General features: G+C 34.7%; 1 protein-coding gene and 1 long non-coding RNA gene across 2 annotated transcripts; both read right to left on the bottom strand.

Moving 5' to 3' along the window:
• Window positions 1–251: 251 nt before the first annotated feature.
• On the bottom strand, window positions 252–4,458 carry LOC120281361 (probable 2-oxoglutarate-dependent dioxygenase At3g111800; the record flags this gene model as incomplete). The annotated part of the gene is made up of 3 exons (XM_039288207.1): window positions 252–687; window positions 2,695–3,016; window positions 3,950–4,458. Coding segments are annotated over 3 exons (1,080 nt in total), but the record flags the coding sequence as incomplete, so codon positions are not given.
• Window positions 4,459–8,704: 4,246 nt separating this feature from the next.
• LOC120280961 lies at window positions 8,705–10,527 on the bottom strand. Its single transcript, XR_005542461.1, has 3 exons — window positions 10,381–10,527; window positions 9,283–9,342; window positions 8,705–8,729 (listed from the first exon to the last, which is right to left on the bottom strand). It is a non-coding gene; the product is annotated as an uncharacterized LOC120280961 (long non-coding RNA).
• Window positions 10,528–16,155: the final 5,628 nt, after the last annotated feature.

Genomic DNA, 16,155 nt, shown 5'->3' with positions numbered 1-16,155 from the left:
CAAGATTACATTCAAGATTACATTGTAGAAAATTGATTAATTCGATTTGGTTACTAAAATATCTTTTGGGTGTGTGCATGACAAAACTCTAATCGTCCTACATTATGTCCATAGCTGGTGCACCACCTTATCTACCTATCTCTTTACACCCTCTTGCCGAACGGCACTTGTCACATTTGTTAAAAACAGAATAATAATAATAATAATAATAAAGAAAGAAAGAAATATCCTAAATTAATACTAAAATAATATAAATCAAAACAATCAAGACTCTGATCCTGGTTCTCTTTATTTGTCTCTGAAAGTACTCAATTGTTACAGGTTCATAAAACAATATCCCCGAGAGATCATACCGAAACATTTTGGACCCTATATGCATCTACAAATTTCATGATTTCCGTTTCATAAATATTGATGTACAATGTCGAAATATAGCTTCTATTGATGAATCAAAATAGCATCTAAATTCCGCTTGCCATCAGGGCCTTTACCATACCATGACGACAAATAATCACCATACACAACACTACAATACTTCTGTGGAGAACGATCGGTGATAAGTTCAGCAGCAGGTGATATTACCCTGGTTTTCGAAGGATCATAGAAAGTTGCAACAGATAATCGCGCTTGTTTGGCATTGACAAGGGCACGATGTTCTGCACTTGTATACTCCCCATTGGTTATAATCTGCACATATTTTGGAATAAATATGAGCTCAAGTAAAAGTTGTAATTCAACACCAACATCAAACCATGTAGTCTTGCAAAATATCACTAACAAGCCAACTATTCCTAATAGGCCTACATTTATTCACAAATAAGTGACTGCTATATATCGAATTTCAATAAGATTAATATTGGACATTTCTTGAAAGCAATACTTTAAATTTTAATTAACTAGCCAAGGTTCTGTCCCACATAGATCAATAGTTCTTTTGACTGCAGTATAGAATCGTATATATTTCAAACAAGTTAAGGGTAAATTATAAACAAGGAAAAAAAAATCTAAATGAATTGACCAAAATACAAATAGTAATGTGAAATTGCACATTGCGATGTAAATTTACTGAGCCTGAGTGAGAGTAGGTTGATTCAAGCTGCGTTAGAATTTAACTTCAAGCAAGAGCTAGTTCAATTTGGACCAACTACAGTTGAGCCAAACTTGACTTGCTTTGGAGCTGTAGTTTCACTTGAAAAAGGCAAAGTTCACCAAATTTTTTTTACTTCAAACTGTAGTTCACCAAATTTATATCAAACACCTGCCTCAGTATGTGTTTAGACAAAAGCATTCAAGCCACATCAGCAAAAGATACAAATTTATTTTTGTTACTGCAAAGTATTAAAAATCAATTTGCAAATATAAACAAAATTCGGCACGCACCTCTTATTTTCACAAAGACAATTCTATTTACCAGAGTAAATTTAAAAAATAATTAGCAAGAGTGAAAGGCAAGTTACATCTGACAAAAACCTATAATATATAATAAAATTTCATCTTTGAGCTTTGGGAATTAAATGGTTAACAAGCAGAAACATTTAAGTGACCACCACTAATTCATATATCAAAATTGCGTATTTTAATGTGATGCATTGCTGAACAGTACCAAAAGAAATTTAAAAATAGAAAATATTCTTTGCCATATAAACAAGTCATAATGAAGAGCCTATTCAAATAGTATGGGCAAATAAAATCAATTGATATGATATCCTTCTCTCAGGAAACAACTTCTAGAAATATGAAGATCAGTCAGCATTTCTGAGGAAGAGCCAAGGATCCACAGCCTTTGAACAAACACATCTATTTTCACATGACCATATTTTAAAAACGTTAAAACAATGAATATCAGCCAACAGTTTTCCAATAAAAGTTGATGTCCGATAGAATACCCACCTATACATTAGAGCCAAGTTGCTGCAGATTTTTGTGGAATTTCTATGCTTCCCATTTGTGCTCTAAAGAATTAAAAATCAATATTATAGATTCACTATCTGTGTATATCTTATGGGCCCTTTTTGTGATTCGGAAAGGGTTCAAAATTACTTAACTGCAGGTTTGCATTCAATGTGGCCCTTCGACATCTATTGAATTGTGCCATTTACTCCATTCTTATTTCTAAGACATCCTTCATAATATTAACTCAACCTTCCAGAGCAGGTACTCTCTTTGACATTGCCTTTTCTTATATTCTAACATTAATCATGCAGTATCTATGGCATCCAAGGAATGAAACAGAATGGCAACTATCTCTAATCATGTTCATTTGAATCCTATCAGCTGTCCCTACTAATACAATTAGCTTTGCAGAGAATAAAAGAATTTTATATATTAAGTTAGTCTAAGTGATCTATATGCAAAATAACTTCACAATATACAAATTCTAGTTTGTAACCAATTTCTATTCTTTAGGTCAGAGAAAAGGTTTTGATTTTCAATTTAAACCTAAAACGTCAAATTCCAAATGATATAATTTTAGAATTTACCTAAATGCCCGAGTGCTATATATATATACACTATGTTCTAAGGAAAAAGTGCTATTCATATCACAAACTAACAAATTAGCCTGACCGCGTGGATTTTAGCAGAAGCACCAAGCTTATAGTGTCCATAGCATTTGAAAAAGTCACTAGTAATGCTTGTGAGAGAAATCTCTTCCATGAAGTTATAAATAAACAACAGTTAAATAGCCACAAATACCTCAGTTTGGTCAGACAACAAGACAATGATGGCATCAGAGAGTGGTTGTACTAGCACCCATTCCCCATCTTTCAACACTTCAAGGCCTCCAACATCATCTTGTATCAACAGTGAAATTGCACCAATATCTGAATGGGCTTGCAAACCAAGAGCGAGTTCAGGTTGTGGGCAGGGGGGATAGTAACTGATGGTTATATTCTGATACACTTCGCCAATCACATCTTCAATATAAGAAGGTGCAAGACCAAGGCTTATGGAGATCATACTTAACAATTTTTGGGCAAGAGCTTTCATGCTATTACTATATTCTCCCACAACGTGCCTGAAAAGAATTACCATATTCATTTCAGGAGATATCAAGATAAGCATTTTTTTAATTACTAATTCAAATAAAAACAGATCTACTGGTTTGCTATTGTGATATTTAACACAGACTCTGAATGTAATATCCAGTTGGCCACTTAATAAATGTCACTAACCAAAATATCAATTTGAAGGATTTAGCTCCATACAACTTCCATGGAGAAATAATTTTTCCATGGAGTGTAGAGCATTCAAACTAAACTACCCAAAATCAGCACCAAAGTTTAGACCAACATCTTATCCACGTAGTATCAATTCCAGATACAAATCATATCCCAAAAAAAAGTCACATTAAGAAGATTCGCACACATACAAAAGAGAAAAAACAAAAACACACACACACACCCCTCAGCATGCTCAACAGGTTAGCATAATTTAATAAAGAAGACGCCAAACACTAACCTACATTAAAGTAATAATTTAGTCTACAACCTATATAGCTATATAGATATAAATAAATAACAGTAAGCATCTAAAAATCAAGAAAGCAACTCATCACCCATCCTCCTCACTAATCTAGAGAAGCTAAAACATGATACAAATCAATCTACGAAACAAAGACAAACATCTATATCACACAAAATCATTTCTTACATGATTCCATAACACCATAATCACCAATGCAATTTAATTACTACAAAAACGAATAAGTTCAGATACCTAAAATCACTCCCATAATTAAAAAGCATGCAGTAATTACCATCAGATATTATAGGACACCAGAAACAAGCCCAGATCATGACTATTGCAATCAAAACCCTTGAGAACAAGCGAAAGCCATGCATAATCCAAGCATACATCAATCAAAGCAATAAGAGATATATATATATATATACAAATTAACAGCTTGCAAGCATAAAACGCAGAGAAAGAAGTTCGAATTTTTCACTACCTATAGTTATCAGGGTTATCAGGCCATCGGTTAGGGTTACGACGGGACTCCGGAAAGGTATGGTGATCAAAATAGTCCCTCCAATCAAGGACTCCTCCATCCTTGGAGAGCATCTTGCTTCCATAGCCCTCGGAAGCCGGGAATCTGGGGTTACAGGCGTAACCGAGCTTGGCCTCCGTCGGTGACTGGAAAAAAGCAAGGCCAACACGCTTCATCTCCTCCAACAGTGAGATAGGTACGCCATGGTTGATCACCTGAAAGGCACCCCAATCCTTGCACGCACGGCGGATGTCAAGGATGGGATCGCCGGACTGAGGATCAAGGTCGATGACTGGAACGGCGATAGGGGGAGCAGCGGCATCATGGCGGAGGCCGCCGGCGCGGTGATCGGGAGGCTGGATGTACTGTGGAGGGACGGCAGCGAGGCCGGAATCGACGAGGGTTTGTACTCTGTTGGGCTGCGCCATTTGAACTGAGAAAAGATGGACAGTATGGCATTTTATGTATAAAAATATATATACATATTATAAATATAAAAATAAATTATATTTTAATATAATATAATATAATATAATATAATTTTTTCTAAAAAATTTAAATAAATTTTACCATCACAATAATGTAGAAGTCCAAATATTTATGTTTGGTTCACCGAAATGGAGACCGAAGTGACGGAAATAGGAATTGATGTGACACTTCCACTTATTTGGTTCACTGAAGTGGATGTCAAAATGCATGCGAAAGTGGCCACTTCCAAAACCTTCCACTTCATTCTTTGACTTTGAAAAAATTTTGGCCGAAGTGGAACTTCGGTGTTTCACTTTCACAACGTGGTTTCACGTGGGTGATTAAAATCACTCATTTTTATTTATTTATTTATTTTATTTATGTTTTATTATTTTTCTATGGTTTATTTTTTTATTTTTTATTGTTTTTATCATTTTTTATCTTTTATTTTATTATTTTTTATCTTTTATTTTTATCTATTTTTGTTTTTTTTAATTATTTAATTATTTTTTTATTGTTTATAAAAAATATGTTTATTGTTTAAATTTTTTATCTTTTATTTTTATCTGTTATTATTTTTTTAATTATTTAATTACTTTTTTATTATTTATAAAAAATATTTTTTAAAATTATAATCTTAAATAATTATAATCTCAATCTAACAAGCACAAAGAAGTAAGCTCACCCATGATGAAAGTGATGAGTAGAAGTCCATTTCTATCATTTTCTAAATTTTAACTTCCACTAACCAAACAAAAAAAGTAGTTAATGATTTGACATTTCCCCTTTCAACCAAACACATGGAGCTGAACACTTCAACTGAAAATTTTCACTTCAGCCGAAGTGGCACTTCAAGACTTCCACTACTTCGGTGGACTACTTCCGAACCAAACGCACCCTTAACTCCCAACTGAAAAATGTGGATTTCCTCCCAATATATAGTTGAGATATAGTAAGAAAAATATGTATAAAGATGATTTGTCCACATTGTAAAAAAAAAACATAAAAAATTTAAATCAAATTTATGTTTGGATCTTTTATGAATAAATTTGGTTTACTTATTTGTTGTTTTAAAACATTCTTTGGTTAGTTCACTCAAAATAAAAAGTTTCAGTTACCTTCTTTCATTTGTTAGAAGGGTTTATTGTTATTTAACATGTTTAGTTTTTTAATTAACATATGTTATCTGAGGCATTTTATGCAAATATTTTTTTTTTTAATGTGCATTGTCTTCGTGTATATAAAAAATAATAATTGGTATGTTAATATTATATAAAAAAATTTCTCAAAGTTAAAATATGGCTTTTTAATGAATAAGTTTATTAAAGCAAAGTATAACTATAGAAAAAATTAATTATATTTTATAAGCAATTTACATTCAAAATTGATTGTAATTTCTTTGTTTTCGGTTAATAAGTATATTTATCAATACCCATCATGTTGAATGCCAACAAACTAATAATTATAGTAAGTGTATATTTGGTTTGGAAGTGAATGACCGAAGTCATGGAAGTTTGAAAACACCACTTCGGTGGAAGTGTGGAGTTCAGTTGGAGGTCTCTACTTCCATATTTTTGGTTGAGAGGGAAATTGTCACATCAGAAACCAATTCATGTGTTTGGATGGTGGAAGTGAAAAGCTGGAAAAAGTGACTTCAGTAGTTCTTTGTGTTTGGTAACACCGAAGTGGGGTCATGATCACCACTTCGAGAATGGTCTGTGTTTATATATAAATAATATAACATTTGTCCTAATAGAACCTAAATCCTAATTTAATTAAAATTCAAATATATCTCAATCATGAATATATTTAGAATTAAAATTTAAATGTCCTAATCTTAATTGATTTTGGATTTTCCCTTTAAAATAAATTATTTGGTTGTCTTGGACTAGGATACAAATCCCGAGACAAGTAAAAAAAATGCAAATTACAAGATTGCCCCTGAAAACTTGTCTCGAGGCAAAATGCAAATTACGAGATTGCCCTTGAAAACACCTATCTCAAGGCAATTTCAGAACTCGGGATAGCCCAAATACATCCTGATGTGATCCTAAATTTCATGTCGCCTGAGAACAGATCTCGAGGCAACCTGAGAAAGTGCAAATACCGAGGCACCCAAACACATATCCCGAGGCAAGTTGGATTAATTCAATTTTGAAAAAAATTTTCAAATTTCAAATTTTGATCAAATCTCCCTTTGTTTGATTCATTATGATTCTGCGGGAGGAATTGGGATTGAGGATAAGAATAGGCAAAGCTTTTAAAAGAGGGAGGAAGAATTGAGGAAAAAAAAAGGAAAACAAGAAAAGGAAGAATTTAAAAAAAAATAAAAATAAAAAGAAGAGGGGACAAGAGAAAAAAAAAAAAAGAAGAAAAAGAGGTGGTCTTATTTCTCTTATACTTATATAAATTTACATAAATATATATATATATATAAATTGCCTCCTGCCATCTGCTGCCGTGTTTTGCCATCGTTGCTGTCTTTGTCATTGTCGCCATTGCTATCTTTGTTGCCTGCTGCTCGCCGTCATCATGCTGCCTCTGTTACTGTTGCTCGTCGTCGTCATGCTACCTCTGTTGCCTACTTCTATCACCACCGAGCTCACCAAAGTGGAGATCGAGAAGGCCAAGAAGTAGAAGCACAAGAAGAAGATCAAGCTTGCGATCCGAGCCATAGACCGCTACGCTAGTGATCTAGCCTACCAGTTCCTCCAGGACCACATCTCCAAGTTCTTTGTCAAGCTCTTGGCCTCCGGCTCGAACAACTAAAAAAAGGAGAACTTCAACAAGATCGGCTTCGCTGCCAAATGGTGCCCGTCTCCCAATTCATGTTTCGATCGCACGGCCCTTCTCTGCGAGAGCATCGCTTGCCGGGTCTTTCCAAAGAGTCTAACCCTAAGTACGCCGAGATCAAGGAGTGCCACTATACCTACCGTGTCTATAACCGGCTCCGTTGCAAAGTTCTCGTCCTTCTCCGAAAATTTCTCTAGCTACCAGCCAGAGATTTTCATGAAGGCAATGGAACACCATGCGATACAACCGCCTGGCATCCGTCGCCATGAACCACTACAAGGATACATTCAAGAAGCATGACAATGATCGTTTCTCAAACTTCCTTGAGAATGTGAAGAAAGGAAAGGCCAAGATTGCCGCCGGTGCTCTACCCCCTCATGAGATCCTTGCAGCCATTTGCAAATACAAAGACGAAGATGGTGATGATGGTGATGTTGCTATTGAAGATAAGGAAAAGCAAAGGGTAGCAACTGATTCACTTGATGTTGCACCAAAGCTTGAAGGAAATGATGTGATGCAGCCTGCAGCAACAAGAAGAGCCTAGTCATGTTGAAAGCGCCAATGATTCTATACCCAGCGCTAGAGATGCCCATGGAGATGAAACCAGGGAAATATCTGACCTTGTGTTCCTTCGTCTTAAAGGCGTGAGCTCACTCGTGTTGTCTCCATGGCTATTTTCCGCCACTTGAGGTTCTTGTTTGGTGGGTTACCTTTGGATGCAGGTGCAACACAAACAACCATCAATCTTGCAAAGATGGTTTCTTCATGTGTGTGAGAAAGAGCAATATAGCTCCTTAATGATAACCAGGCTGCAAGCTAGTACAGCATAGCCAACTGAAATTTATGGCCCCAAATGTATCTGCCATTAGCTCAGAAGCAATAAGAGCCATAAGTAAAGAAATGCCTATGGAGTTGTTACGAGCAAGCCTTCTTCATAATGATGAACAACAACGGAAGTATTTGCTTGATTTTTGCTTAGAGATCCATGCCATTCACTGGGAGCAGTGCGGGGTCAATGACTTCAGAATCAATCCCAAGTTAAAGCTACTTGGTTACTTTTATGGGGTGTGGTTTATTTTCATGGGATCCCACAACCATCTTATATTTTACTCAAATCGTTTTTATTTAAGGATGTTTATGTCACGTCCCAGCCCCACAACCGGGCCCGCGGACAGATCGGCCGCATCCAATGGGACTGGGCCCCACTGGGTGCAAGGCCTCAGCTAAAAACCTGGTCAGAGTCAACCCTAACAAGCAAATATGAACAAAATACAAAAGCACAAATAGGATACTGGAAATTTAAAATACTACAAGTACGGACTTTAGCAGCCCTACAGAATACAAATACAACCCTAACGTTTGCATGAAATTACAAATACAATCGAATACAAGTCTTACACTCACAAGCGGTAATAACAAGATATCGATAACGCGAGATAATACGACTCTCGACACCCCCGGACCTAAACTTGATCTTCTCCTGCGAAAGCAGAATACTGCAGTGCATGAGCCACAAGGGCCCAGTGGGATCGCGAGAAAAAAACAACGGTATAGCGGATATTGCGGAATAATAGCTCATGCTTCATACGGGAATACGTGAAAAATACGCAGAATCTTTGGAATAATCCAAAAACACGAAAAACACGCAGAAATACATCTCCATGGCTAATAACAGAAATCAACAGCACGAGGCTGGATCTTCGACTATGAAGTCGGAACAGAACAGAACAGAATATCAACAGCCGTAGCCGGATCTTCGACCGCAGTCGGGGGTAGCGCTACTACAGAAAACATGTGCACATGGCTAGGACTTACTCCTCCTAGCTGGGCGAGCCAGAAATGGAGATGTACTAAAAACCGCAGAAAATACGGAATACAGACAGAGGAATTACTAAATAAATAATGCAAATAAGAAAATAAATAAATAAACATAAATACCACGCAAATAAATAAATAAATAAAATTATTAAACAATGCAATAATTAAATAATAATTATTGCCAGAAATACGGAATACACAGTGCGAGAGCCTACCTGGCTCCGAGCTACAGAGTTGGGTTCACCAAGTCCCGCGAACCACAGCCCGGTATGGATCTACCCAAACAGAATATTCTAACTTAGGTTACAAATCTTGGGTCGGGCCTAAATTACAACTATAGCCCAAGCTAATACAACAAATAAAAGAGTTCATAGCTAGCATGACAATAGAACAACCATGCACCTAAAAGAAGCTTGTTAAACTACCAAAAATAAAGTACTTAACTCACTTGCCAATTATCAAACTAACACAATAGCATGCCAAAAAATGAGTACACGGTTCATGCTAGCAATTAAAAGTTTTCACAAGAAAATTAGCTAGGCAAAAAAAAAATGCTCCAAGAAAGCTTTAAACATAACACCAGCCCAATTAACTTTCCAAGATTAAAATCAACTTAACTCATGAATCTGAATATATAAGTATTTACATTTACAATCACACACAAATATAAAGTAATTCAAAGAATTAAACTTAATATATATAAAAATACCAGAAAGTGTAAATTCTCAAGAAAAAGGATTCCTAAGCCCTGTCATGCATGCATACCTATATACATATATAAACATAGAAATACATACACAATTAAACCTTTACAACTAAAATTCAAAAACCCAACCAAACAAATATTGGCCATAAAAAATAAATCATAATAGCATGATTTTCAGAGTTACTAAAATGCAGAAATTTTTCAGTCAAATACCACGTAACCTCATTAAGGCATGATTATGTATACAAATATATATATATATATATATATATATATATATATATATATATATATATATATATATATATATATATATATTCACAAATAAAAATAAAGAAAAGAATGCTCTAGTTGCTTAATTACCACTCCATGACATGAACAACATGCTCAAAAAAAATTCTCAGATTTAACATGCTAAAAAATATTTAAACAAAGTTTTAACAAGATAAGGATTAAGCTTAACACCAAGCTATAAGATATGAACAAACATACCCAAGATTCAAGAACCAACAACACAAGAGATAAACATACATGCTTGGCATTAACAAAACAATTAAACAAGACAATAAAAAAAAATCTCAGAATTCTGAAAAAAAAACAAGCTTACCTCTAAGCTTGTTGGTGACAAGTTCCACTCAAAAACCAAGCATAAAGAGAAAAGAAAATGACACCAAAATTCGGCCAAGGTTGCGTTGTTTCAAGGATAAGAGAGTTTGGAGAGCAAGAAAATTGGTTGCACAGCTAAGCCTATAAAAGCAACCCCAAAAACTCAATTAAAAGCCTCCACTAATCAAAAACAGGAAAAACCAATAATCCACAATCAGGCAAGATCCGGAAATTAAGGCAATGAAACAACATTGGGGCCCACTCATCAAACACCTAGTCAAACCAGTCAAAGATGAAGAAAAAGAAATTTTTTACAAACCTTACAGTTTAGCAGTTGGCAAAGTAATGTAGTAGATACCTAGCGTCTTAAGAAGTCAGAAATTTGTGGGAGTTGTGAGTGGAAGTTTCTTCCAAGGAGCTTAATTTTGGTACTCCATCTTAAACTCCAAATGAAAGTAGTGCCATAGAAATTGTACAGGTTTTGTTTTCCGGAGTCCTTACTTCACTATTGTTTCAAGGAAATATGGAATGCCACAAGAATATAAGTGTTTATGTAGCTCTTGCTTGGTGAGTTGTAAGAGGAGCAAGTTTTGATGCAGCTTCTCCCAACTTGGCCAGACTTTGGATGCATGGCCTACGTAAAGCAAATGCGTGCACCTCCATCATACGATAATATTCAAATATAGACTCAACTCAATGTACAAGCATGTATGTTGATGTACACAAACCTAAAATACTCATGTTCGATTTTGAAATATATATATATATATATATGGCTGATGTTGGATATCATGTGAGCTTTTAAAATAATTGAATATGGAGGCTTCCATTTGATGCAATAAAAGGTTGCTGAGAATATTATATATATATAATATTCTCTATAAATATATATATATATATATGTGAATATTGTATATGAATATTGAATAAGCATACCTCTAATTTGGTAGGGGTAAATAAATTTAAAAAAAAGTATTACATGCATGCATGCAAGCATGTCCATGCCCAACCAAATATTTTAGTGGATGTCTCTCCTCACAACCAAAATATCCATGCATATATATATATATATATATATATTAACAAATCTTATTATTAGATTGTTATGTTGGTTGGTCAATTGGTGGCACATTGTTGCTTCTGATAAAATAAAAAATAAAAAGAAAACATGGGCCCACCACGAAAGAGACACCTGCAAAGAAAATGAGAAGTATGCATGTATATTCACGAGCATGTTTAAAGAAGCATTAAAAAATAATAAACAAAAGGGAGTCCCACCACGCACATAACAAGCATGGATTTATTTGGATATATATGTAAACATCCCAATATATATATATCCATAAAAAATGGGTGAAGAATAATCATTTTAAGGTAATAGCAAAATTTAAATATGCCCAATTTCAAGACACAATGAGACATGTTTCAAGAAGGCAGCAAAATATACAACGCTGTGATAAGGTACAACCAGCGATGACTTATTCATTTTGAGACAGCAACAAAAAAAATTATTAATATATAAATTTTAAGGTGGTCATGAGATATATTTATTTCAAGATGGCAATCAAGCATGCAACGTGGTGACAAGGCATAGGCAGTGGCAATGATATATGATATATATATATATATAAAGAAAGTTAATGTTGACATATAAATAATGTATTGAATATATATATATATATATATAAAAATAAATAACAAAATCCGCACATTTTCTCACATTTACTTGTACTTGAGCCCTTAATCGGAGGTTTCCAAGACACTGTCTGGGGTAATTAATAATATAGGCTTGCCCCTATTAGGAACAGAAGAGCCCACGAAACAAATACGATATTTGTGCTTTGATGTACCATTTGGTAACTTCTTCACAGACATGATGCCAGACACGTATTTTCGATCGCCACAGGGTGAGGTTACCCAATCTTAATTTTTAGAGAGTTTATTAATATGATTTAAAATATAATGTTTTTTTCTGTAAGATATTTTAATCTTAACTAATTATAATGTTTCTTACTAAGATATTATAATATATTTACTAAGATATTTTAATCTCGTTAAATCGAGAGTTACATTTTAAATTAACTTTTAAATGGTTTATTATACAAATAAGATATAACTAATCTTAACTAAATTGGGTTAATCTTAATTTGCAAGTTTAGACTGAAGGAACTTTTCATCAAAACGCCCAAATATTAATTTAATTATATTGTTAATTCCAGTTTGTATAACCTGTCAATTGAGTGAATACCAGTTTGAGTGAATAACAGTTTGAAAAAAAATGGAAACAAAAGATAAATGCCATAACATTGCAAGTTTGTAAAACATGTCAATTCACAACAAATGAATCCAGAATCCATACTGCAATGTGCACACCATCATTGTTAGTCCAAAAAATAAAGTACAAACACTCAAAATTGTTAGAAAAAAAATATTTACATGTTGTACAACTTGCAATGCATAAAGAATACAACATACAAAATGAAGCCCATCTGCCCGTTATTGAAATTAACATTCGTGAACATGCAACAGTAGTAGATAAACCACCAAACCTACAAACAAATCTAAAAAATATTACTTAAACTATACACCAAAATATTGTCAAATTTAAACATTAACAAACCTGCAAAACCTAACCCCCTTGAAGTGGCCAAAAATGATCAGCTTTGTCTTATGTGGCTCAGGTGACAAGGGTGACAATGCATATCCATCAACATTAGCAATTATCCGCATACTGTTTTATTATTGAGAATTCAAAACAAAAAATGAACACAAACAGGAAGGCTGCAATGGTGGCATATATGCCTCCTTATTGCCACGCCTCATTTGTTAAACACATAAAAACCACATCTGATAGATAAAACATATCAGCAGGTGATAAGAAATATGGCTAACTACTATAGTAACTATGAATAGTTATACCCATTATACAATGAAAACAAGTCATGGGAAAATATCAAAGAGAACAACAAAATTCGTAGGGAAAAATCATCAAGGCAAATATGCAAAGCTAATAGATATAATGGGAATTCACAATACAACAAAATTAAGGATAGCAAGTAATTATGTCGTAATTATAGCAACTAAAAGCCACAATGTGGCACGATATGGCTGCAAAAGGAAAGCAATTAATTGCTCATCATTTTGCCCCGCTAGTGTACCCAATTTGAATTTAGGCTTTATTAAGGGGACTTGCCTCTATGCATTGTCACAGCTCTTGTACTCATCATTGCCATACCAACCTTGCCTGTAAAAAAATAAACACACGCACAAAAAAAAAGAGAATAAATGAGCAGTTTTAGTGAAATGAAATACACATCATAGAGAATAATATGGCATAGATAACATCAGGTAAGTCCACGGGTAGATAAGCATGCCATTCGCTAACATGATGCTACTTGCATGAAAGAAATGCATGAAACATGATAAAAGTTAGGATATGTGGATGGGAATGATGATAACATGTCATGTTGGCCGTTGACGTAGTAAACATAGTGGCATACAAAACGATGCATGCGATTAAAAAAAAATGCATGAAACATAACAAAATAGACAATTAGGTGTCTAGCACATCTGATAGTTGAGAATATGCAAGGCCTGATAATTCACTCCATTCTTGACAGATAATTCTTAATCCATTCCACACGCAGCTTCATTTTCCTTGCCATGAACCCCTTGGCTTGACCTTCACGTAATTGAAGATAGTCGAACACATCAACGAGCATGGCCTCATCAAATTCCTCAACTTCCATAACCTTCGTATATAAGATCTCAGTCCAGTGGGTTGGGTTTTTAATTGCATCGGCCATTTCACCCACTACAACAAGGAGGTCACTTATTGATGGACCTTTCTAGCTCCTATTGAAGCATTGCAATCTTGGGGTCGATGATGTAGCTAGACTACTAACAACTGGGGGGAAGAATGGTCATCACAGTCATTGTCACTCGGTTGTTCTAGTGGAGCTATGTTGCCATTATCAAGATTGTTGTCTTCATTTTCAGATCCATCCCCGAACTCAGAAAACATAGATGTCTCATAGGAACCCATTGTATAGTCCTTTCCACAAATAATCTTTAAGGCTTTATAGTTTTCAATTGATTTATTGACGAATGGTCGTGCAGCCGGATGAGCCAGCATTGTAATATAAATTAGGTTACTTGTTGTGAATAATATCAAATTTATAACACATTACCTCTATGTATGTGAACTCCACAACAGGTTCGAGAACGATGGTCTTGGTGGCATCGTCCCACCCTACACCACTCAAGTCTTTCGCTTTTTTTATCTCAGCATATCGCGCTTTCAATGTTCTATAGTGGTTCTCCACATTCTCAGGAGTAAACTCCGTGTTGAACCTAACATTAATAGCAAGTGCATCATACTCAATCGGCTGCTCTTTTAAACGACTTATCACATTTAAGTCCTTTTGCAGCTTGATCCACAAGTAATGGGATCAAGAAACTATCGTACTCTATCTTCCATCTTTTATCAGGGGTACCCCGTTTGCTTATACCAAATTTTGAAGTGGCCCTATCACTCGCGCAGTTGAGATTGGCCATGATTCTTGGGATTCTAGTGAAAAGGAAAATCACAACATGCCAAGTTTCATATACAAGGACAAATCATAGAAAAAAAAGTCAAAAGTCAAGTCAAGGCATGTAGATGATTGACAAAATTCACTGTAAAAATGAACATAAAGGAAGATCAATACATTCAAAAGGAAAGCAAGAAAACCAAATTCCAGTTACAAAGCTAGGAAATAACCATCACATATTGACAAATTTTAAAAAAATCCTAACCACTAAAAATTACTGAAAAGACAAAGTTCATGGCAAGTAACTAACGACATGATGCTAACTACAATGCATAAAACATCGACAATAAATGCTGCAAACAATGAAGCCGATAATAAAATAGCAATGTACTTGAGTCACATGATATACACAACATGTTAATTACAATATAGAAACCACATTGCAATCACAAAGCCATGAAACGATCATCAAATTACAATATACAATTAAGAAAACTAACAACAAATTAAGAAACCACAATAAAAACACAACATAAACATATGCTTCATCCACAGTTTAGACACAACAGATAGTTACAATGAAGAAAATGCAGTCATGAATAATGCACAATATGCAAACAACAATAAGAAAATATATATAAATCCAAATAAGCTGGCAGAGCAAGTATGAAAAAAAATGACTTCACACGAAACCATTGTAATGGTTCCACATGTCAGTCACGATTTTGTCCTTTAACTACACCCATTGCCTATTTTACTCACGTTACTCCCACTGTGTTCAGGACTACAATGAGGAAAATTGTGAATCCAGCCACATGTTTTCATCGTGCAAAATTGTGTCACTCGGGTCAAGACTTGCAATATAGTTATGCACAATACAACACGCGAGAACCAACTTGACCTATGTCTTGAATGGAAAAAAGGGATGAGATGTTAGAATCTTAAAACAATTTTTGAGTGTTGCAAAAGAATGCTCAACGCAAGAGCGCAACATGGAGTGTCGAATATTGAATAATTCTTTCGAGTTTGTTGGTGGCCTTCCGCTGTGTTCTTTTAGATGGTACCTAACGCCTCAGTACGGAGCTATGAAACCATTCAGTGTACCCAACATCTACCAAATAGTATTTGCCTGCAATTAAAGAAAATGTGTTAATTATTATTGGTTTACTAACTACGTGAACTATTGCAACTTATTCTATCGTCTATCACTTTCAGCCCTTCAGCCTGTGGTCTCGACAATCCAT

This window comes from Dioscorea cayenensis, chromosome 17 (genome assembly GCF_009730915.1).
Source record: "Dioscorea cayenensis subsp. rotundata cultivar TDr96_F1 chromosome 17, TDr96_F1_v2_PseudoChromosome.rev07_lg8_w22 25.fasta, whole genome shotgun sequence".
Classification (NCBI taxonomy): domain Eukaryota; kingdom Viridiplantae; phylum Streptophyta; class Magnoliopsida; order Dioscoreales; family Dioscoreaceae; genus Dioscorea; species Dioscorea cayenensis.
Note: the sequence above shows the minus strand (reverse complement) of the source record. Positions and strands in the feature narration are given on the sequence as shown.